The sequence below is a fragment of the Eschscholzia californica genome, unplaced genomic scaffold (genome assembly GCF_041429995.1).
Source record: "Eschscholzia californica isolate CP2 unplaced genomic scaffold, dmEscCali1.0.p SCAF_6, whole genome shotgun sequence".
Taxonomy (NCBI): domain Eukaryota; kingdom Viridiplantae; phylum Streptophyta; class Magnoliopsida; order Ranunculales; family Papaveraceae; genus Eschscholzia; species Eschscholzia californica.
This window is the reverse complement of record NW_028238483.1, coordinates 37913393-37935690: the sequence shown is the minus strand read 5'-3', so window position 1 is coordinate 37935690 and position 22298 is coordinate 37913393. Positions and strand designations below refer to the sequence as shown.

At 36.5% G+C, this 22298-nt stretch overlaps 3 protein-coding genes across 10 annotated transcripts; 1 reads left to right on the top strand and 2 right to left on the bottom strand.

Annotated features, from left to right (window-relative positions):
- The first annotated feature begins 23 nt into the window (after positions 1-23).
- On the top strand, positions 24-5464 carry LOC147534494 (Tetratricopeptide repeat (TPR)-like superfamily protein). 2 transcript variants are annotated; one of them, XM_086649075.1, is made up of 6 exons: positions 138-2258; positions 3015-4029; positions 4419-4535; positions 4679-4882; positions 4973-5350; positions 5434-5464. In XM_086649075.1, the coding sequence occupies exons 1-2, from the start codon at positions 502-504 to the stop codon at positions 3766-3768; spliced, it is 2511 nt and encodes an 836-aa protein (XP_086505201.1). In that variant the 5' UTR covers positions 138-501; the 3' UTR covers positions 3769-4029; positions 4419-4535; positions 4679-4882; positions 4973-5350; positions 5434-5464. The 2 variants fall into 2 exon arrangements, with proteins under 2 accessions (XP_086505200.1, XP_086505201.1); XM_086649074.1 differs by having other exon boundaries at positions 24-2258; positions 3015-4535.
- Positions 5465-7016: 1552 nt separating this feature from the next.
- On the bottom strand, positions 7017-14367 carry LOC147534493 (TOM1-like protein 5). 6 transcript variants are annotated; one of them, XM_086647204.1, is made up of 11 exons: positions 12632-14367; positions 12390-12502; positions 11851-12056; positions 11564-11642; positions 11223-11321; positions 11026-11139; positions 10665-10822; positions 10017-10092; positions 8874-8959; positions 8007-8168; positions 7017-7848 (listed from the first exon to the last, which is right to left on the bottom strand). In XM_086647204.1, exons 3-11 carry the CDS (start codon positions 11949-11951, stop codon positions 7515-7517), a joined length of 1209 nt encoding a protein of 402 aa, XP_086503330.1. In that variant the 5' UTR covers positions 11952-12056; positions 12390-12502; positions 12632-14367; the 3' UTR covers positions 7017-7514. The 6 variants fall into 6 exon arrangements, with proteins under 6 accessions (XP_086503330.1, XP_086503332.1, XP_086503335.1 ...); XM_086647206.1 differs by having other exon boundaries at positions 11851-12053; positions 12632-14350; XM_086647209.1 differs by having other exon boundaries at positions 11851-12053; positions 12390-12480; positions 12632-12960.
- Positions 13773-19545, bottom strand: LOC147534492 (exosome complex component RRP45A-like). Of its 2 annotated transcripts, none has more exons than XM_086647202.1 (10): positions 19327-19545; positions 18958-19104; positions 18647-18856; positions 18087-18182; positions 17887-18001; positions 17700-17780; positions 17406-17591; positions 15893-16173; positions 15473-15531; positions 13773-14367 (listed from the first exon to the last, which is right to left on the bottom strand). In XM_086647202.1, exons 2-10 carry the CDS (start codon positions 19092-19094, stop codon positions 14132-14134), a joined length of 1401 nt encoding a protein of 466 aa, XP_086503328.1. In that variant the 5' UTR covers positions 19095-19104; positions 19327-19545; the 3' UTR covers positions 13773-14131. The 2 variants fall into 2 exon arrangements, with proteins under 2 accessions (XP_086503328.1, XP_086503329.1); XM_086647203.1 differs by having other exon boundaries at positions 18958-19114; positions 19327-19527.
- Positions 19546-22298: the final 2753 nt, after the last annotated feature.

Here is a 22298-nt window from a genome sequence, read left to right as displayed (position 1 = left end):
GTAAAAGAAAGTAAGAAAACAAAGATTTCTTCCTCTCCTTCTCGGTATCTTTCCCCCTCATTCTCTTCAGTCCTTCTCTCTCTCTCAATTCCATCTCCATTCTCAGATCTCTCTCTCTCTATCTCTCAATTTTCTCCAACTTGGGTTAATCTTTCTTTCTCAATCGATCTCTTGAAGAGTTCTTGTATAAGCCTCGTCAATGTTGTAGGCCGATGGGTCAACTTCCAGGGCTCATCATCCTCATCATCAACATAAGTATATCATTTTCCTACGCTCTTATTAAACACTATAAAACTTAATTCACACGTGAAAATTTTGATTTTCTTTTCTATAAGATAAAGTTCATTTTCACACCCAAACTTTTCCGATGTAACAAACGGACCCTAAGAGATATTGTTACAAGGACTTCTTTCTAAATATGTAACTACTGAAATCAGGACACAATCAAAGAAATTGGAACGTTGAGGCACAAAATAATTTCCCGGGCAAAAAAAAGTTTGAATGTTGATAAGAAGACTACTCAGATGCAATCCTTTTCCAAATTCCTCCTTGGGTTTGTCTGAAAGCTTCATTTTTTACAGATTAATCTTCAAAAATTGCTTAACCACTTCTCTTAATCTCATCAATTATCACCAGAATTCAATCTCAATCGATTCCCCAACTTACATCAAACTCCTTAAAAACTCGATCAAATCTGAATCTTGGATTCATGGAAAACTCATCCATGCCCATATTATCAAATCATCTTTCCGTCCATGTCTTTTCCTTCAAAACATGTTTCTCGATTTGTATTCAAAATGCGGAGAAATTCAAGTTGCTCAACAACTGTTCGACCAAATGTCTAAACGAGATGTTGTTTCATGGAATTCTTTGATTTCTGGGTATTCACAGAAAGGGTTTTATGAAAAAGCAGTGAACTTGTTTACTGAAGCAAGATTAACTTCTATCAAACTTGATAAATTCAGTTACTCTAGTGTTTTAAAAGTGTGTGCTCGAACAGGGGATCTTCAATTGGGTAAGTTGGTTCATGGGTTGATTGTTATTGATGGATTGGGTTTCAGAGTTTTCTTGGTTAATTCTCTTATTGATATGTACTCTAAATGTGGTCGGATCGATCAAGCAATGTTGGTGTTTGATAATTCAGATGATTTAGATGATGTAACATGGAATTCTTTGATTGCTGGTTATGTTCGAATTGGTTTACATGAAGAAGCGATTAAATTTTTTATAAGGATGCATAAATGTGGAATAAAATTGGATACTTCTGCACTTGGTAGTGTCTTAAAGGCGTGCTCTTCGTGCTCCGATAGTTCAAAGGAACTCGGACGAACGATTCATGGATGTGTAGTCAAACTTGGATTAGATTTAGATGTTGTTGTTGGGACTGCTTTGCTTGATATGTATGCCAAGATTGGTGATCTAGGGAATGCAACTAAGGTGTTTAAATTTATCCCCAACCGGAATCATGTCATGTTTAATGCGATGATTGCCGGATTCTTTAGATCAGAGACTGAAATTGATGAAGAGTTTGCAGATCAAGCATTGAATCTATTTTCTGAGATGCAAAGAACAGGAATAAAGCCCTCAAAGTATACATTCTCAAGTATACTTAAAGCTTGTAATGCAGTAGAAGATCATGAATACGGGAAGCAAATTCATGCTCATATCTTAAAAAACAATCTCCAATCTGATGAGTTTATTGGAAGCTCACTTATTAACTTATATGCAATTTCGGGTTCGATTGACGAGAGTTTGAAATGTTTTCGGTCAACACCAAGATTAGACATTGTTTCGTGGACTTCGATAGTTGCAGGGTGTGTTCAAAATGGGCAATGTGAACAAGCACTCAGTTTATTTTATGAACTTCTTGCTTCTGCGAGAAAACCAGATGAGTTCATGATATCGAGTATGTTGAGTGCTTGTGCAAATTTGGCTGCTGCAAGATCAGGTGAACAGATACAAGGATATGCTTTGAAAACGGGAATTGGATTGTTCTCAGTTGTGGGGAACTCACAAATTTGCATGTATGCGAAGTCGGGAGATATTGATGCGGCTAATTTGACATTTAAAGCGACACAATACCGTGATGTCGTATCATGGTCTGTGATGATCTCAAGTTATGCACAACATGGTTCTGCAAGAGAAGCTTTGAGCCTCTTCGAGGAAATGAAGAGTTCTGGTATTGCACCAAACCACGTGACATTTCTCGGAGTCCTCACTGCTTGTAGTCATGGAGGGCTTGTCGAGGAAGGATTTGGGTAAGTTTTCACTATATGTGAGGAATTGTTGTCTTATTGCTGCATTTACTTTCAATTATGCAAGGCCCACATTGTTTTGAAAGAAAGAACAGGTTTCCTATAAAATATAACCCTACTTTTTATAGCTAATTTCACAAGTTTGAAATGGTTTATATACACATATATATATATATATATATATATATATATATATATATATTTTGAAATGATAGAGTGGTTTTGTAGAGGACCATGAACCTCGACGACTAAGAGTTTTACCTCGTTCTCCCCTCAGTGGAAAGACAATCATGTTACCATCCAACAAAAGTGGGCTTTGCAGTGGTTTAAATATAGGATATTAGGGTTGCAAGTAGTGAGTACATATAGATTGCACCCCCCATGAAAAGATGAGTTAGTATTGTTTCTTTGATTTTGCACGATACTTAGTATATTTGAGTGGTTCAATGTAATTAATCAAGGCAAAAGATGAGGTCAACTGTTGTGCAAAATTTTTATCCTTATCACCACATGTGTTACCCATCTTGTGTGGGAGTTGCCCTTTTGGAATGTGGTATGTGGGTTTATTAAAGCACCCGACTAGTCTACACAGGCCAGTAAACTATCAGGGATCACCACGTGTATAGCACCAAGACTGAAGCCAAGTTTTGCTCTTTTTTACTCTTCCAAATTGGTATAAGTCAGTATTACATAAATTTTCTTTCATTTGTTTCAGTTTCAAGAACCCACAATTTTCTTACATTGGTTTATCAATTATAGGTACTTCGATAGCATGGAAAACGATTACAACTTGACCCCTAATGTAAAGCATTATTCTTGCATTGTCGATCTTCTCGGCCGTGCTGGAAAATTAGCTGATGCTGAGAGTTTTATCATGAGCTCAGAATTCGAAGATGACCCTGTAATGTGGCGGGCCTTATTGGGTGCTTGTCGGGTCCATAAGGACCCTGTCACTGCAAAACGTGTCGCAGAACGTGTGATTCAACTTGAGCCTCAAGCAGCAGCATCTTATGTTCTTCTCTACAACATTTACTCAGAAGCTGGAATACAACTACCAGCCACAAAAATCAGAGATTTGATGAAGGATCGAGGAGTTAAGAAAGAACCAGGTCTAAGTTGGATAGAGATCGGGACAAACGTTCATTCATTTGTTGTGGGTGATAAGTCTCATCCTCAGAGCCAAATGATTTATAGTAAGTTGGAAGAAATGATAGAAAAGATCAAGAAAATAGGTTATATTGATGAGAAGGTTGTTCCTAATGATTCTGAGAAAGAAAGCAAGGACAGTGTGGTTGTGAATTACCACAGTGAAAAGTTAGCTGTAACTCTAGGTATCATAAGCTTACCCAAGTCAGCTCCTATAAGAGTGATGAAAAACTTGAGAGTCTGTCAAGATTGTCATACAACAATGAAGTTTATTTCACTTGTGGAAAAGAGGGAGATTATTCTCAGAGACCCAATTCGGTTTCATCGATTCAGAGATGGTTCTTGTTCATGTAACGACTATTGGTAGCAGAGCGACACATCGGCAGTTCATGATTATTAGTGTAAATTCCCTACACCGATGAGAGTGTGAGAGAGAAAGAGACCATTTCTTATTAATATAGAGACAGGCGATGGAGAATTCGTCGCTTGATCAAGTAAAGAGCTTGTTGCTTGGGAATAATCCAGCAGTGATACTGTTAAGTTATGAGTGAGATAGAGTGATAGACGAAGGATTGCACTGTTTCGACAAAAACAATGATTTGAAGCTCAGTTAAATTGCAAAATTCGGGTAAGCTAGCAGGAGAAAAAAAAGAATCACAGTAAATTAGTGTGATGGGTCTAGTTATGGTAGTTTAAGTAAATCAGTATATTTTCGAACCTCAGCTAATGCTCTTCCTTGTTTCATTGTGTACTTTATACCTTGATACTGGATGAACCGATTCGGTGTCTTTCTCACTATGCATGTATATATATATAGACACACATAAAAACCAAAATAGCTGCTGTCTGCTTGAGCAAGTTTGATTCTTGTTAGAAGCTATACTGCTAAAGTACTTTTGAAAGCTGAAGGGTTTATTTACTATGCCTTGTTTGTTATTGAGTATGGACTAACTTTTAGCGAATAGAAGTTATAATTAATCCAGAATACAGAATATACAATTTCTTGTCCATTTGTAGCTCTATACATGCCTTGTTGCTGCGTGGACTCCAAAAAGTTTGTGACTTAGCTTGAATCTCTCCGTCAAGCGTCAACAGATCCATTAACGAATAACTTTTCTTTCGAAAAAGCCACAGGTTATTTCCTGTCTTGAATCATTTAATTTCAGTGTAATTTTCTGTGAACTTCTACAACTGTTATACTTGAATAATAGATTGTGATATTTGCAGAAACTTGGCATCATAATGACACGGTTTTTAACTTTTTAATTTTGAGGCAGAAGCTGATTTGCTGTCGGTGAAAATTCTAGTCAATGGTGAACCGAGTTGGTTGGTATGTGTTACTGATGCGACACACTCTAATTGTGTTGAAGAGAGGAGTGGAATCGGTGAAGAAAGTTATGTAGTTGTTACTGAAGAAGATGTTGTCGAGGGTGTTTGCTAATTTCATGGCAAAATGCATTATCTCCAACCTGAAAGCTAAGGTTGATGTCTATCTTAAGAACTCCGTGATCTTACTTATTTTGTTTAGCTTTTCTGTTATCTAATGTGTCTCTTCTACCTCTCACTCGCAGAAATTAACACCCGAGGAACTTCAGAAATTTAAGCTCACAAAGTGGATCTGTGATCTATCTGGTTCATTTCTTTTAATATTACCTATTACTAATTAGTTTCAAAGATCAAGGTGTTTTGTGTCGTCAAACCTGATAGCTGATTCCCATTGAACCACTGTAAATGATTAATGTTTGTTTGTTTGCGTTGTGAGTTCTGGTTTGCTATCAAATATTCAAATGTATCTAAATGCTGAACCTGCAAAATTGTTATGTAAACAGATTTCAGTAGGTTTTGAGTACTGTAAAAGTATGCAGACAGACAAAGAAGTTCGAATGTCATCTTGCGTCTCGAAATTGTTCAATTATCTGTAACCATGTACACATTCTGGATTACTCTTAGTTTATCATGTTTTTAATCGAGTGGGCGTTTTTATTCTGATAAAGGGGAATTAAAAATGAGGATGGGTTTACTATCACAAAAGATGGTCATAATAATGATGCATCTCTTTTACATATTCTTTTAGTCCCAAACTAATGATTCAATGCTTCATATTTTTTCACAACCGTACGACTTAAAGTTACCTCATAGGTTCATTTGGGTGATTCGAAACTATCATGACTCGGTCCCAAGCGAATAATGATGTAAGTTATTTGCAACTTACTATGACGCTTGGTTCAACCGATGCTTGTGTATGAGTTGGCTTATTTTAATGTAGAGAGGTACATGTCATATATGGTACGTCCACTTAAGCTCTTTCGATCGGGTGGGTACGAACTGATTCGGGCATCGAACGGTCACGGACCCTTCGGGCTGGGACGGTCGTGGGCGGGTTTCGGGGCTCCTGGCCAAAATCCCACCCCTATCATTGGTTAAAAGATAAAACAAGTTTACATAAACTTATTACTCATTTTTTTTATATACTTTCTTACTTATTTTATTTGTTAGAATGTATTTCTTTTTTAATTATAATGCTAAGTTGTAAAGAAATTATAGAAAGAGGGACAATTATGTCATTTTTATAGCAACAGTTAGTTGCGATCCGCGCGCGAAAAATACCCCAACTCCTAAAACGAGCCAACTCGACTGAAGTTATTTTTGGAAATATTTCCATTGTTATCAACTAGTTTTAGAAATAAGAATTCAAACCCTAGTCAGGTTGATGATGCATTCGCCCAGGAAACCTAATTTAAACAGGAGAGGAGAGAAATTGAGATAAAGATTAGGAAGTCCTCCGAGTTCTTGTTTAATTCTGAAAACAGTGGAGTAGTAGTAGTATTTTAAAAAAAAAAATATATAGAAACACATACTATTGTATATAAACAGCTAGGGTTAACTCTGTTTCTCATAACATCTTCTTATTAAAAGTGATGATGACTCCATTGATGAGAGAAGCAATTAGCGAACTGAATGGTACCAACATCACATGGATAGACGAGAAAACGCTTTTCGAAAGCGATGTAGATCTTCGCCAATGTAGATTCCTTATACCAAAGTCTCAAATATTAGAGGCTTACTTGACTAAGAACGAAAGGTCGAAAATAGAGATTTCACAAGATAAGTTGGGGAATGAAAATGACGGAATCGAGGTGAAGGTGGTAGATCATGAGGGTAAAGTGTGGAAGCTTGATTTCAAGAAATTTTCAACTTTTAATATTCACATCTTAACCAAGGGATGGAATGACATAGTTAAAAACTTTAACTTAGAAATAGGCGACAAAATTCAGTTATGGAGCTTTAGAATACCTGTGGAAGGACAAAATTCAGAGCTTTGTTTTGCTATCAATATCGTAAAAGCATGAAGAAGACGAAGTAGAAGATGAAGCTAGAGAGGTATAGAAGAACAAAGTGCTGAAATTGAAAAGAAAGCCATAATAGTTAACGAATTATCGACATCGATTAGATTTTTTTTTTTTTTTTGTTCAAGTTATGTATTCATATTTCACTTGATAAAACATTAAACACTTTCTTTTCAATTTCATTGTTCAAGTTCTGTTTCCGTGTAGTGGAATAGGAAAAGAAAATTGGGAAATATAATTTTTGTTTAGTAGATGGACGCTTCTTTAGTTGCTTGAAAAGAAAACTTAAAAATCTATATATGATCTCAAATAACCTAAAGTGAATGTTGTACCTTAGACAAAACAAGTCAGACCTAGCAGATTCGGATTCGAACAATTTAGGAGAAGCTCGCTCCTGTCTCTACAAGTAGCAACATCTTAAACCAGGAGAAAAGAAATCCTTACAGACAATAAGCAATGTACTCTTGAATTAAATTAGGGTTTTTTTAAAAGTACAATCAAATTCTATATATTTCATAAATTGGTCCTGCTCGCCTTCACAGCTTACTCTAAAAGTTGGTGATCGCGGCTCCCTGTAACACCCACTATAGATAAAAAAGAAGGGTGGATGAGACTTTGAGCATGGTCTCCCTGGGATAACATAATGACACCTTCCATACACCACAGCCGAGATGTTAATTAAATGTAAACAAGCAAATCGCCTTCAGGAGGAAGATTTCCACCACTCCAAACATAAACCCGGAAACCAAGACGAGGAACTGTCTCGTTATTCATTTGAGTCGACACTTTCACTATATGAGCTGCTTGCGTTTCGGCTATGCAACGATAAGCCCCTCATATGACCTGACAAAGTTTGGCCGTCTACCCGTTTTTCTTGAAAGAATTTTTCTCTCTCAACGTGTTTGGCAGGTGGTGGAGGAATTATTACGGTGGCACCAAGAGGAGGTGGTGGTGGACTGGATTCCTGAGATTCCAGACACAGAGGACGTATTAGAGGACGGTGTAGCCTTTCAGCTTGAACGGACTCGTGGATTGCACCCGCTGGCTGCTTCATATGTTCTTCTTCTTCGGGTCTCATGCAAGCTTTTCCCTTTCTAATCCTGTAAACATCAGGAAGCAATAATGGTTTAATCAGAAGAGAAAGACAGTGCTCCGTTAGAAAATACAATCGATAAATTGAAAAACGGAATCGCGAATAAATGTAGAACTTAGTTGCTTCTTTTTCTATATGCATTAGGGTATTGATAGGGAAAAATACCTGCGGAATAGTCCTTCATCGTCATCTTCCTCCTCTATTGCTTCATGAACCAAATGAGTAGCAAGAGAGGTATCCGATGATGAAAGAAGTGCGTCATGCCTCGATAGTAATTTATGCATTTGCTCATTCAGTTCAATTGCTCGAGAAACCACTTTCTCATCCCTGAGAAAATACAGGTTAACTTTAATTATGTGGATAGCACTATATCAAGGATTATTCATTATTGATGCTTTTAATGAATTCATAACAACCACTACTATCTGTGACTAAATCTGAAACTTCACATATTTTAATCAACATCATGATTCACAAACAACTCCAAAGAAGATGACCCTTTCTCCTTATCAACCCAAGCTAGTTCAGACAAGAAAACAAACACATACACTGTGCTCAAAAACTAGATTATACCTTCAAGCAATTTACCGGCCTTATTTTAAGGGAATTTACGTGTCAGTTTTAATGCTTAACCAAGTGTACGAAACTTGAAAAAGATGTATTTCACTCTTGAAGTAAGAAAGTTGGACAGCTAGGTGAGGAAGAACAATGACTCGTATGAACAAAAATAAAGTTTGCGGACAGGACTATACTAAATAAGAACGTTCTACAGAAACATCTCGAGGCTTCACTCGGACGTTTACTGGAAATGTTTTGGAAAAGCTGCAATAATTCGCTTGAATGTTACCGAGGTCAATCAAATTGAAAAATGTAGGATTTAAATCCGTCACAAAATCGAAGCATACCCTTGCAAGAGTCATATTTTTTTCATGTCAAGGAATACAAAATCACATTGAAGAAATGGAAACATAAGGTAATTATGCATAAACATCATCCAAACCCAAAGTCTAAGCAAGGGAAAGAAAGTCTTACTGAGAGGTCAGGACAAGATGCATTACTCGTTGCTTTTGAAACGTACATTGTTCCACAAGATCTAAAGTGAACTCATCTTTTGCTCCCTACAAAATGACAGTGGCAACCTTAGCTTAGATTACAACGGACCCACTCTATCAGCCAGCCACCAGGTAAAAGCATATTCTAAATCTGTACCAATGTATTTGCAAGAAAATAATCTTTCAAGTTTCAACATAGAAAAACTAATGTATTTCCTATATGGTGATAGAAGTATAATCAGAAGTCTTGATGCTCAAAATTTTTCTCTAAGAAATCATAAGTTAGTCCAAAGGTTTATGAACATATGTAGATGACTGGGTTTACAGTATGATGGCCGATTTCTGTTTGGGGACAACATGAATGTCTTTTCACTTTTGTAACCCTTCACTTCTCTAAGTTTCAGAAATAGCATAAACTTCAAGATGAGAGAATATCTGTTACTATAGCTTCTGGGAAGCTGAAAGACTGAAATGATGCTAAAAGTGCATATGTGATAACTCAAAGAGTGAGGGAGATTAGAGATGTATCATATTTGAGGCGTAAAGTCATGCCAGTTAACCCTTTTCCTGAATTGATTTTGCATGCACATAACTTGGTCATGGACCATAGTTGGGTGTAACTTGTAAGTTCAAGCGTGTGAAATAGCATCTTGTGCTATCCACATGAATGAGATTTATGATAAATCTAGGCCGAGGAGAGTGACCATTGAACCAAATAATTTTCATTAGGATAATCGGGCTCCTTTAGAGATTAAATTCTTTCATGAAAGGTAAACAAATTTCTCCTCAATCGCCGAAACTTTGTGCAAATTAAGAAAATGGATTTTATTCCAATAGGATTTGAGAAGTTCGATACAAATTCGTCTTAACTAGGTTTCTTATATATTTGCTTTACAAGATAACTGCACATACTTCTTAACTACCTAAATAAATTAAGGAACTGAGTATACTCCAGAAGGAACCGAGAATCTAAATGCAGTCCAGCTCTTCCAGCTTAAAAGTCATGAGGCATCTGAAGTTCAGAAAAAGTTGATGTCTTGCAAGTTGCATGAACAAAGCGTCCATGAATGTTTTACCACGATTAGATTGAAATCTACATAAAGAAGGTTCACTAAGCTCATACCTCACAATGTTGAGAATCAACAGCATCCAACACTTCTCTCAAAACCTCCAACGTACTAGCAGCCTTCTGGATTATACTGCATTTAAGAGTAGTATATCAAAAAAGAGATATGGCAACAAACCCTCAATTTGCTGAAGCATTTCGGAGTACCAAGCTACCGCTGTTCATATAAAGGACCGTAACAGGTCAAGTCAAGCTTATGTCAAGGTTGATGTGCTCCAATCAGGCATCATCCAAGTCAAGTCTTTAGGTCTTTGCCAGCTACTGCTTAATTTTGATCAGGCTCGATATGGAACTAATTATTATACTCGCAATTAGAAAGTTTAGAAGACCAAAAGGATGAGGTTGAAGTTAGTTTTTTCAATAGTTTAACTTTCATCTTCAACGATCAAACCCAGGGACTAGGAGGCTAGGACCTACACCTGGTCAAGTCCAGCTTTGGTTCTTCACATTGAGTAGTAAGTCAAGTTGACCATACCAAGTTCCGACTTGGTTAAACAATAAAGGTCTATTAATCAGGTTATAACTTATAACAACTTTTGCTACATAATCTAAAAATACTTCCTTCATACGTTGCGGTTCCTAAGGGATGAAATTCTCGATACTATCCAGACGAGAAAAAAATAGCAGGAAGGCATCTAACGATACCTTGATTCTGGTATGGTTTCAGCGTCTGATTGTTTTGCAACCCCTTCCTGTTTTGGAGAGACGGGCCTGTGGTTGGGTCTATTATTTTCATGTCCCTCTGAAGTGGGAATATCTGAGGGAAGAAGCCGTGGTGCGTGAGTAAATTTTACCCCTGCACTCTGAAGAAAACAATCATTACAATAAGCACATCATAGTGGGATCTGCTTAAGAAAAATGGAAATTACTGGAATTCAGATTGCGTGCACTAACAGCATCAGGTACTTGGGACCATATTTAGGTATTATGAGAGACTAGATGGCACATCACAGAAATAAAATCGTTTAACAGGAAAAAGCATTATGAGTCAAAGTGGTGCACCTACCACCAACTCATAGTATGCAGCATAGTACTGAGGGAACTGTCCAGATGCCCCACCATGGGAAGTCTGCATGGCATCTAGAAGAAGAAATATCTTCTCTCTCACTGGCAGATCTGTCTGTAATGAAACATGACATTACGAAGCAATTGGAAAAAAATTATTCAAAAGTTGACAAATGCGTGATAGTCAACGGGGTCAACCTTTTTCTTTACTATCTTCACCAGAATTGGGAGAATTCCAGTATCAATCACCTGCTTGTGGATATGCTCCCCACAATTATTCATCAACATCTCCAATAACTGCAAATTGAGAGAAAATTGTATAGTTATATCCAATTTATCCTCAGAAGCAATGTACTCATCTATGCTACTTTATGACTACGAAAGGATGTCAATCGCCAAGCATAAGAGGTTCCCATTATTCAACATAATGAGATTGTACTTTACAAGATTGCAGAAGAAACTACGGTGCCACCACATTAGAGAGACATTGCGTTATCACACACAAGTGAAACAAAATCAGTATCGGAATCAGAACTCACCAAGACAGCAAAAAGTTGGGTATTTGAACTTTTGTGTCCCAAACGTTTTTTAATAGCTTTTACTACATCTTTAGCTTGCCTGTATAGAAGAAAAAACTTGTCAAGAAATGACATAAGCTATTCAAAAATATATCTCAACCCAAGCTGAATAATCACATGAAGAAATTGTTAAGTGTACGATGTTTAACAGCAACCACAGATTGAAAATAAGTTAGAATTAAAATAAAAACACAATCACCAGATACTTGTGAGTATTGAATCAAAACACAAAAGCAAGCCCAACATACCCTGGATCACGTGAAACTATTTCACAAATTTCAATGTTCTTCATCCAATCCATTTCCTTCAATTTATCACTTGTAGCTAAATTGATAAGCTCGGCAGCCATTTCCCCCAACGACAAGAACCCAGCTCTAAAACAGATTTGTTATCTCGGATTCTCAGCCGTGATCGAACAGTGATAGATGTCAATTGACGGGCTAATCACCACCTTCTAGTAGAAATAAAGAACAAACAAATTAACTAGATCCAAATATAAAAAATAGAAAATCACAGAAGTTATGACCAAATTAACTCAGACAATCATCAAAAGCCAAGTGATAAAAAAAACTCTCAAACATTGATAAAGTCAAATGAACCAAACCCTAACCAATTTTTTTTGAAACTTTAGCTCAAAATTAAAACTATATTAATGAAGCACCAAAATCTTCAAATAAACATTTTCCCGCAAAAAATCAAGGTTATAAATTTGAAATTAATAAAATCCAAATCACCAAAGAACGAACTTCCAAAATTAACTAAATTCAAAATACTAGCTAAAATTTACCAGGGAATCACCAGTCTCTGATAAACAAGAAATGTGTGAAAGAGTAAATCGAATCTCAATCAACTTTCTTGATTTGCAAATGAAGCTAAACCTAAAGAATCAAATTGATCAACCTGTAGAATATCAAATGTCTCAAAATCAAACATTCTTCATTCAAGTAAGGTAAAGAATCGTACTTGAGTCTTGAAATGATACAAACTGGTAAAAAAAAGAAGCTCAGATCTAGTTGACAATTAACGTACTTGAGAAGATGAAGAGAAAGAAGTTGAAAGAAGAGAAGCAGCACATGGTTGATTCAGAATTTGCAGAAAAGCAATAGCACGATCTTTACTTGCTCGAAAACTGTTCCAGTGCTAAGTTTTAGGGTTTTGCTTTTTCACTTTTGCTTTTGGTATGGGAGTTCTTTCTTCTTCTTCTTCGATGTCTCTCTCTTACTCTCTCTATTAGTTGTTTATAGAATTATAGAGAGAGAAAAAGTAAAGTAGACGTGTTTGTTCAGTCTGGCTGGGGCTTTCTTCTTTTTTCAGTGGTATGGGTTGTTGGTTTGATGATGTTGGATGCCTGCCTATGTTTTTTTTTTTAACTTACTACTACTATAGTAGATGGTGTTTATAACTACTACTACTATATTAGCTCGAAAGAGCAGAGTTTTACAGCCATTTGCTGTTTTTAACTGAAAAAATCGATGAAGTTGGGAGACGAATTGACACCACATGATGCTTCGCCTTTGTGGCAAAGCATAATGACTTGCACCTAAATTTGTGTATCAGTCTCCTTTGATACGTGTGAAGAAAGAGTTGGAAAATCGTATTAATCTTCTACGGTTTGGTTGGATAAAGAGTGATTGAAAGTCGTTTTCTCATTGAAAAAAGTGTGGAAAAAGGTGACAAGTCGACTTCCACACACAATTTCCCAGATTTTATGAGGACGAAAACGTTTAGGGTGCCACTTGTTTTAGAGGTTCCTATACCCTTCTTTCTCCACCTTCATCACCATCCCCGCCACTGCTGAGCAGTAAGCACCATCACATCCGAACACCACTACGGTCGACCACCACCATATATGTCCACTATTTCGTAGCCTAAGTTGGGGATTTGATGCAGGCTTATTAGAAACTTATCTGCCATATATTTTCCTATTCATCTTTCATGTCAATCACAATAGCGGTAATATTGTTGCGTCCAATCACGTTGTATTTTCCCTTTCATCTCGGATGTAAATCATAATGTGTATCTGTTTGGCGGTTCACTTATACCCGATAAAGCACTGTGCTAGACATAGAAGTAAGAGAATCACTTCCTTTTAAGTTTTATCTGCAAATGCAATCTTAGTAGCCTCCCGTCGAACATCAAATCTAAACCATACAAGGACACATGTATAAAAAAAAATTGGTTTTGGATATTGTTTGATTCAAAACGAAGATTCTTGAAAGTACAAAAGAAACTAACAAGTTTGTAAAAAATAATGCCTACATTACCAAAATTTTGTACATTTCAACAGGACATCCTCATCGACTACAAGAATACCCACTAATATTCTCCTAAAAGTACCCCGAGTGAAAAAAAAAGTTACAAGATTGAGTGAGTGATCTTTGCTTTTGTAGGCAAACAAGCAATATCCCTAAATAAGATTTTAGGATCCCATGCAACATAATCGAAACTTTCTTTACCAGACTATATCCAGCATAAATGTATTGTTTGATTGAAACATGCAATCGAGGGTCCCTATTAGTGAAGTTGAAATTAGCTTCCATTGTTGGTGGATGCGGACTTCTTCTTTCTCTTGTTTTTTGGCTTCACGGCATCCTTTAGAGTCTTTACTCCACTAAGTGGTTCACCTGTGACTCGACTTTCTGCTGCTTCATTTGGTATAGAGTTACGAGTGTCGAGACCGGAAGCTGGTTCCTCGAGCTTGACATCGATCGAGCTTTTATCATCGGTGGTCGACTCCTTTTGTTCCCTACTTGGTGTTAGTCTTCCTGCACATTTCATGTGAAGATATCAAGGAAAGTTATTTTTTGTGGGGACTCTTACTTTGTAGAAACATTCTAAATGGAATATTCTGCCAGCTTCAAAAAGTGACATGTTTGAAATACCAGTAGGAATTTCACAGTAATCTTTACTTAGTACAAAAAAAGATAGGAAATCAGGCCTCCAAAGAAAGCACCATTACCGTGTTCCAACACAGTAATAGAACACATTTCGTCGTATTGAAAACATATTTACAGATATGATACCTCGGAAAAGAAAACTTGACTCAAACCATCCCCACGTTTCAGAATTATTTGCCTATCAAAAAAAGATATATATGTTGTAATTTTCATACTTAGTTTTCTCTGAATGTACCTTTTTCACTAACATGTGACGTTCACCTAACTTTCAATTAGGTCCATTTTTCGGAACCAACATTCTTTATTTTACAAAATCTAACAAGCAAATCTCTCTTTTTCATTTCCTCTGATAGGAACTAGTGACTAAAAGTGCCGCAAAATCTACTGTTTCACTGATAGCAGTGACTAGAAGATCCATAAATGTATAAGTTCACCAACAAACTTATTTGTTAAATATATACTTAGAACAGAGAACGATGGAGCACTCTCCATTCAGTAGAAATGAATATTAACTTATTAAGATGACGGATATATAATTTATCACAAAGACAACTTCCTAAAGTTGTTGCTCTGTAGTTGCATAATATAGGGATGTGACCTCAAAGTAAGAAAAACATAATACAGAAGGTATATAAAAATAAAAATTGAACCTTTGGTTCTGATCTGACTCGGTTATATTAGTCAAGCCAATATGACTTAAACCATATCAATCTCCACATTCGGCTTCAACTTCGACAATGACAAACACATTAACCAAATAAGGGAAATTTTATATGCACCGCAAGTTTTTGTTATACACCCTGGAGTGGCTTAATTTCCTCTTCCTAACTGTTATTGCAGGGAGAATAACAAAAAAGCTCGGGCCACATAAAATTTCCCACCAAATAACTCAACAAGCGAGCAAGTTCAGAACAAGCATTGAAACTGATAAAATCTGATACCAACCAATATTAAGACATAAAAAGCTAATTACCAGACAAAGCTAGAGACGTCTTGAGGGAAGTTGCGTCAACACCCTTTGAATACGGATCCCTGCCAAAAGAAAAGGAGGAAAACATTTACTTGATAAACAAATTAAATTAGAAATGGAGCAGTGAGTCACAATTACATCATCTATTACAATTTACGACATTTATACTGTAAACACATGATTCATTTTATACCAACATGTATCAAAAATTAGAATGTTGGGTTGACAAGGACCAGACACTTGATGTTGGTTTAGGCTGTCCCAGAAACTGTGGAGACATCGTGATTTTTTAGTCAACCAACGTTAAAGTATGCTTAAGAGCTATCTGGTTGTCGCTTTAATTAGGAAAGTCCAAATGAAACTTATGCTCAGAAGCAGATCAAATCAAAACACGAGCTGAACACCCAGTAAGACATATCTTACCAGCTTGAAGGGCCTCCCACAGAAGCTGTAACATTTTCACCTCTTCCTGCATTCGCTACTTTCTGTGAAGATTGGGGTTTGCCCCCAGCACTATGGCTGCAGCTCTCTTCTAGCTTATCTGCTAATCTGTCCACATGATTCCATGGAGTGTCACCGACTCCTTTTTGAATAGGTTGGTCTCTATCCTTCATTGTAGTATCTCGTTCATGAACATCCACAGCAACCACTGATGAGTGACGCTTAATCTTCCTTAGAGCTCTCTCTGTATTGTGTGCTTCTACCTGAACAAGTTTGTATTAGAAGAGACAGACATAAACAAAGTATGAATTATGAAACGATCCAATGAACAACCACGAACCAAATGTTGTTCAAACTGAACGATATCTTTAGAATTGGTATTTTGCTGCCATAAATGCTCATCTAATCATGCATGCCTTCATCAGTTTTTCTGCCTCTTTTTCTCTGATGATCACTAATTTAAGGGTTTCTCTCTATGGCCTCTATTATGGGCCATGGCAGCAATTGCCACCTCACTTGACTAGTTTATTGCTGAAGAAGACCAGTCTGCCAGGGCTCGTCTTCACTCCCTCTCTGTACAAAATCGAAGAAGAAAACCTCTCTAAATCTATGCGACTGCTCCTCCTCCCACTCAAAAACTAAAGAAGAACTTTTTCTAAATCTACTTTATTTTTAGAAGGTCAACCGCGGACCATGTGACTCGCGGATCGACTGACTAAATCCCATCTCAGGGAGTTGCTCAATTTTTGTCAAAACTCAGGGCTCTGCAGAATAAATCTCCACAAATTGTTCTATGTTAAAATTGCAATTAAATTGAAACCTATGTAACATGGATTAATGAACAGGCATCAGTACCTAAAACTGGCAGGAGTTGTTCAAATACTATGAACTGAAAAAGGTCAATACAAGACAAGAGATATTCACGTAATTTTTTGTCTAAGTTATAAGGTCTTTTATGGTTCAATCACGATCTATTACGTGATAGTTCATACATTATGAACATATATATTCTTGCATTGTAGTTTATACTCATCGAAAAGATTAGAGTGGCAAGGCCGCAAGAGTGTCCAAACATCTGACACAAATTCAATTATTCCACTCGATAAAAATCTAAAAAGTATATCCACATTCTTAGATTGAAGCTAATCAAGTTAGGTCCTTTGAAGGTTATGGGGGAAGTCATACAATTAACTATATGAAGCGTAGTTGCTACAAGAGATGATAGATTGGAGATATTGCGCCATTGTAGTTTATTTTTCGTTACTATGGGTCTTGCTCAAGAAGCATAGATTACGAGCCTGCACCGTTAAAGCTTGAAAAAATAACTACAACAACAGACACATGCTCAAGTCCACAAACTGCACGAAGTCGTTAAAATGGTACTAGTAAATGGAGATGAATAAACCCCTCCTGGGAAGTCCTCGAGTTGCATCTCTTTTAAAATGATTCAAGTAGCAAATATACTGCAAAGAAGAGTGTTCATATGAAAACTCACAGCATCTTTTATTTTGCTTGTTATATCAGAAGCTTTCACAGAAGCAATACGTAAACATTGCATGATGGCACTTTGCATGACACCTTCTCCAACTTTTTGGATGGAACATACTTCACCATTTGCATTTAATGTAGCAGTCAGCCTTCCTACCATCACAACCTCCTCGTTATGAGTTGGATCAATAACCTATATAGCATCCCACAATAGTAATAATGAAAAAGTAATATACAAAAACTTCATATGGATGAGTAAAAATAAAACAAGTTTTAAGGAACCAGGTCGGTCTTCCATTACCACAACGTTCCCATCACCAAAAAATGCAAAAGTAACTGCTACGGGAAGGTGATGTATTATCAAAGGTAGTGGCTCTTTAACCTATCAATATAAATAAGACAATAACACAACGTAAGTTGAGTTAGGTTTCTCATTGATAATGAACCCTAGTTAACAGGTAAAATCTAGTTTTTGATTAAGGTATCACCTCTGGTGAATGTATTATCACTTCCTGACCATCTTCTCCCTCTAATGTACAATCAGGCCTCCGGAATGTCATTAGTGCAGCCAAAGCAGCAATATTAGCAGCATCAACAAGATTTCTGATGTATAAACAGATGAAATTATCAGTTACCGTCTATGACAAATATTAAGAATGGTTAAAATATAGGGCTTTAACCTTCTTACCCTCCATTGTCTAGAATGTGAAGATCAAGACGAATGGACCACACAAACTTTCCAGCTAGGACACACAAAGACTCTGTATCAACTGCCCTGCTTTCCCTGCAGCCCCAGCATTAGAATTTCAAAACTCAATATGAAGCCCATAACAATTATCCTGCTTAGGGTGATTTCGTAGAAATCCAAAAAGACACCTACTTTATCTGATCTACCTAGTGCGAATCGGTGAGACTCCATAACTCGGCATATATTTCACGTAATAGTAGCTTAGCAATTACTGCCCGTATAAAAATAGATATAATGCCTAGCAAAGTTTACCAACTGACTGTTTTACTTTTCCAGAATATAGACATCAAGTTTCATACGTAAGATTCAAAAGAGTGCAAAAGAAACAAGATGTATGGTACTTAAGTAATATCATGAGATTCGCATGATGAATAATCTAGATTTATCGAACTCAAATTTCCAACCCTTATCTCTTATTCAGAGTTGAGATTTTCCTCGTGACAAAGAACCTATTTGAGTAATTTCATCGCTGAGAATTTCATTAGACCAAGATGTTTCACCTAAGACCACGGTCTATGATACGTCCTAGTTCAACTGCAAACTCTCCAGGACGTCCAGTCTCAAAAGAAGGATCAGCCATTGGTGAAAACTCAGTATATATTTGAAGTGTCCCTTCATTTGGCCTGTCGCGGTAAGGCTGTACTAGTTGAGAAGTGACGAAACCCATTACGTGGGTCTGACCTAGCTGCACTTCTGATGAACCATCCTCCCTGTAATGCAACAAAAACAAATAAAATGTAGATTGAGAGTTCCCTACAAGGAAGAAATTAAGGACCAATATACAAGTATGGGTTGAAAGGTGAGACGTTACCTCCCAAATTTAACAGTTAAGCGACGATAATCAAAAGGACGACGACCATCAACTCTAAGGTCAGAAAGCAAAGCAGTCTCGATGAATTTCTTCTCATTAACTGTCATATGCCACTTATTAGCTAATCTTTGCTCCATTTTTTAGTTTCTGCAATAAACTAAAAAAACTTGAATCATTTATAGAAATTATACTGTTTCTAAGACTTATTTGATAGTATAAGAGAAGAAACAACCAACCCCAAAACCTGTACTAATTGTTGCTGAAAACTTGTTGAAGAAGAGGCAAAAACATAGGGGGAAAAAAGAGTAAGATAAGTGGGGAGAAGAGATAGAACTATTGAAGATGATGAAAACAAAGAAAAAGAGTTACCTTGAAGTTAGATGATGGAAGAAGAAGAAGAAGATTACAGTTGGAGAAGAGAAGTGTTCTTCGTTTTCCTCTCTATCTCTCTCTACTGTGTTGATCGATTAGGGCTAAAGGAAGAGAGAGAGAGACTGATTTCATCACAGGTCAAGTTGAGTGGGCCTGGACAGTTCTCGACCCAAAAATTCAATTTTCGTATAAACACCCTCTTTCTCTTCAGTCTTCTCTAAGAGCACGTCCAAATGAAGGGGCTCGCTCGGCCTACCAATTTTGAGGGTCTTTGAATTTTTTCAACTCCAAATTGGACTCTCAACATAAGCTTTCAAATCCAAATTATATACGTGATTGATGTACGTGTGTGAAATTTTGATTTAAATTTTTAACTATAAATTATTAGTTTCAAATATAAAATTTAATTTGATGTTATCGTAGAGAGAATTTTACAAAGATAAATATAAAAACAAAAAAAATAATAATGGAGAAAATTTGAAAACACATGAAAGACTAAAACTACGACTCCAACTTATACTATCTTGAATGTAGTTCATGATGGTGCCCGCGGTTGAATTACCCGCGCATATTGCGAAGAACCACCAATTGAAAAATGAGCTCTTGGATTCACATTCATTTCAATCTCGTTTATCGAATTGATCTGCTGCAAAAGCTTGTATACATGGCTTGTATCCACCCTGAGCCATTGCTATTATATATAGAGATGAGAAGAACATGATTAATTGTAATTGAGATGAAGAATGGCAGGAGGAGGTGATTTATTCATTGCTATTGCAATTTCCCGGGCCTTGAGAAGGTAGAGTAGTTGATAGAGTTAATATACAGAAACCCTACAATTCAATACAAGAAACTTAATTTTAGAATTTCTTTTAAGAATTAAGCCTGCCATCGACCCTATTTTTCAGATCTTTTAACATTTCTTCGTTACAAAGGCACACTCAGTTGACCATCTACGCAAATGGGTAAGGTGCTGTTTGTTTTTTTTTTATGTCTGAATCTGAAACTGCTGAATCTGAATTTGCTGAACTGAATTAGCTGAATCTGAATTAGCTGGATTATTTTGCAAGTCAGATGTTTGTTTTCTAAATCTGAATTACTAGGTCTGAATTAAGGTTTGGACATTTATACCCCCAATGACATATATAAGGCAAAAAGACATTTCTAAAAATAAAAAAACCCTAATTCTTTCACAACAAAGTTCTGAAGACCTTTGAAGTTTGGCGTTATTGGTTTCGGCCTTTTTTTAAGAGCTTCGAAGTTTTGTGTTATTGGTTCAGACCTTTATTTAAGAACTTTAAAGTTTCGTGTTATTGGTTCAGATCTTTTTTTAAGAATTTTAAAAGAACGCGTTATTCATTTTTTATGAAAAATTAAGAACTTTTAATCAAAGATCTGGCCCAAGGACTTTTTGAGACAAATTTATTCATAAATTAGTCAAATTCAAAGATCCACCTAAACAGGTGGATCTTTGAATTCCTACTTTGAGTGTACCTAAAAATATTTTTTTTTTCTTATCTCTTTAATGTTGTTGATTTCTCCTTATCTCAAAACTCTCCCCCCCCCCCCCCCCCCCCTCCCCGAACTCCTAATATAATTTGTTTGTCTCCATAACATCCACCTCTTTTAAAAAATTTATTTTTTCATATAAGCAATTGATTTTTTTTTTTTTTTTTTTTTACTTTTATTAATTCTTTTTACGCGAGTCGAAGACGTCTATGTGTTTAGTATTTATTTTGGGAGCCTACCTTTTTATTTTCTTCTTAAATTTTAAAATAATACTTTGTACATATAAATTAAACTCTATTTATTGGAATATTATAGCTAGTAATATGAAAACGTCCTGAGCTTTCATTCAAAAATCTAGTTTAGCTCTTAAAATAATATAACGTTCATTGTAATATCAAACATTAGTTTGGACGGCTAAGATTTGAAATAATATAGTTTGATTTTAACAAAAAATTTCTGATTTTCAAAGTTTTTAATAAAAAGGTTTCCGAACTTAATGATTAAAAACTTTAATGTCCCGGACTTTTAAAAGTTTCAAACTTTAAAGTTTCTGAACCTTTAAAGTTTTGAACATTTATGTGCCAGAACACTTAGAAGTTATGAGATCTTGGAAGTCCGGAACAAAAAAAAAATTTAGTAAAAAACTCTGAACGAATAACATACCCTTAAAAATCTCTTCTGAATAAATGAGAAACCCTAATCCTCTCTCTCTCTCTCTTCCTCCACTTCTCTACAACCATTCTCTCTCCAAATCTCTCTATATCAGTCTCTCCGGCGAGGCAGTAATGGAAGATCCGATGAGTTATTTTCTAGCCCCTCTCTCTCTGACGGTAAACAATATCCGGCAAGTTCCTCTCTCTATAACAGTAACAAAGATCCGACTGGATCTTTCTTTCATCCTCTCTCTCTCTCGAATCGAATAGTCTGTGAGATCTCTCGGTTTTCTCTACTAAGATCTGACAAGACCTCTCTCTCTCTTGATCTCTTTCTTTCTCTAACGACAGATTGGGGAAGTTAAAAAGTTTTAAGGTGGTGGTTTGTCGTGGGTTAGGGTGTTATTGTCTGGTGCGACTACTGGTGTTGTTATCTGGTTGTGGATTTGTGGTGGTGGCGGTGTTCTTGTCTGGTGGTGGTTTTGTGGCGGTGTTTGGTGGTGTTCTTGTCTGGTGGTGGTTTTGTGGTGGTGGTGTTTGGTGGTGTTCTTGTCTAGTGGTGGTTTTGTGGTGGTGTTATTTTGTGGGGGTGTTCTTGTCTAGTGGTGGTGTTGTTGTTGTTGTTGTTTTGTGGTGGCGGCGGCGGCGGTCCGGCGGCGGCCTAGTGGTGGTGGTCTGCTTACTGGCGGTGGTGAAAGAGTTGAACATGAGAACATTTTTAATGACGAGGGTATAATCGACATTGACCATATTTCAGATGTTGGGCCCTTGTTTCAGACTTCTTTTGAAATCTGAAAAATATGGACT

Bases quoted from the DNA above. Each gene is read 5' to 3' on its own strand.
- LOC147534494 (XM_086649074.1), top strand. From the start codon at position 502: ATGTTGATAAGAAGACTACTCAGATGCAATCCTTTTCCAAATTCCTCC. The intron at 2,259-3,014 runs GTAAGTTTTCAC...TATCAATTATAG, and splicing joins CTTGTCGAGGAAGGATTTGG to GTACTTCGATAGCATGGAAA.
- LOC147534492 (XM_086647202.1), bottom strand. From the start codon at position 19,094: ATGGAGCAAAGATTAGCTAATAAGTGGCATATGACAGTTAATGAGAAG. The intron at 18,183-18,646 runs GTGAAACATCTT...CTGGGGCTGCAG, and splicing joins ATCATAGACCGTGGTCTTAG to GGAAAGCAGGGCAGTTGATA. The intron at 14,368-15,472 runs GTAATTAGCTTT...TGAAATGTGCAG, and splicing joins GACGTCTCTAGCTTTGTCTG to GAAGACTAACACCAAGTAGG.
- LOC147534493 (XM_086647204.1), bottom strand. From the start codon at position 11,951: ATGGCTGCCGAGCTTATCAATTTAGCTACAAGTGATAAATTGAAGGAA. The intron at 11,643-11,850 runs GTATGTTGGGCT...TCTTCTATACAG, and splicing joins ATAGTTTCACGTGATCCAGG to GCAAGCTAAAGATGTAGTAA. The intron at 11,140-11,222 runs GTTGACCCCGTT...GTTTCATTACAG, and splicing joins TGAAGATAGTAAAGAAAAAG to ACAGATCTGCCAGTGAGAGA.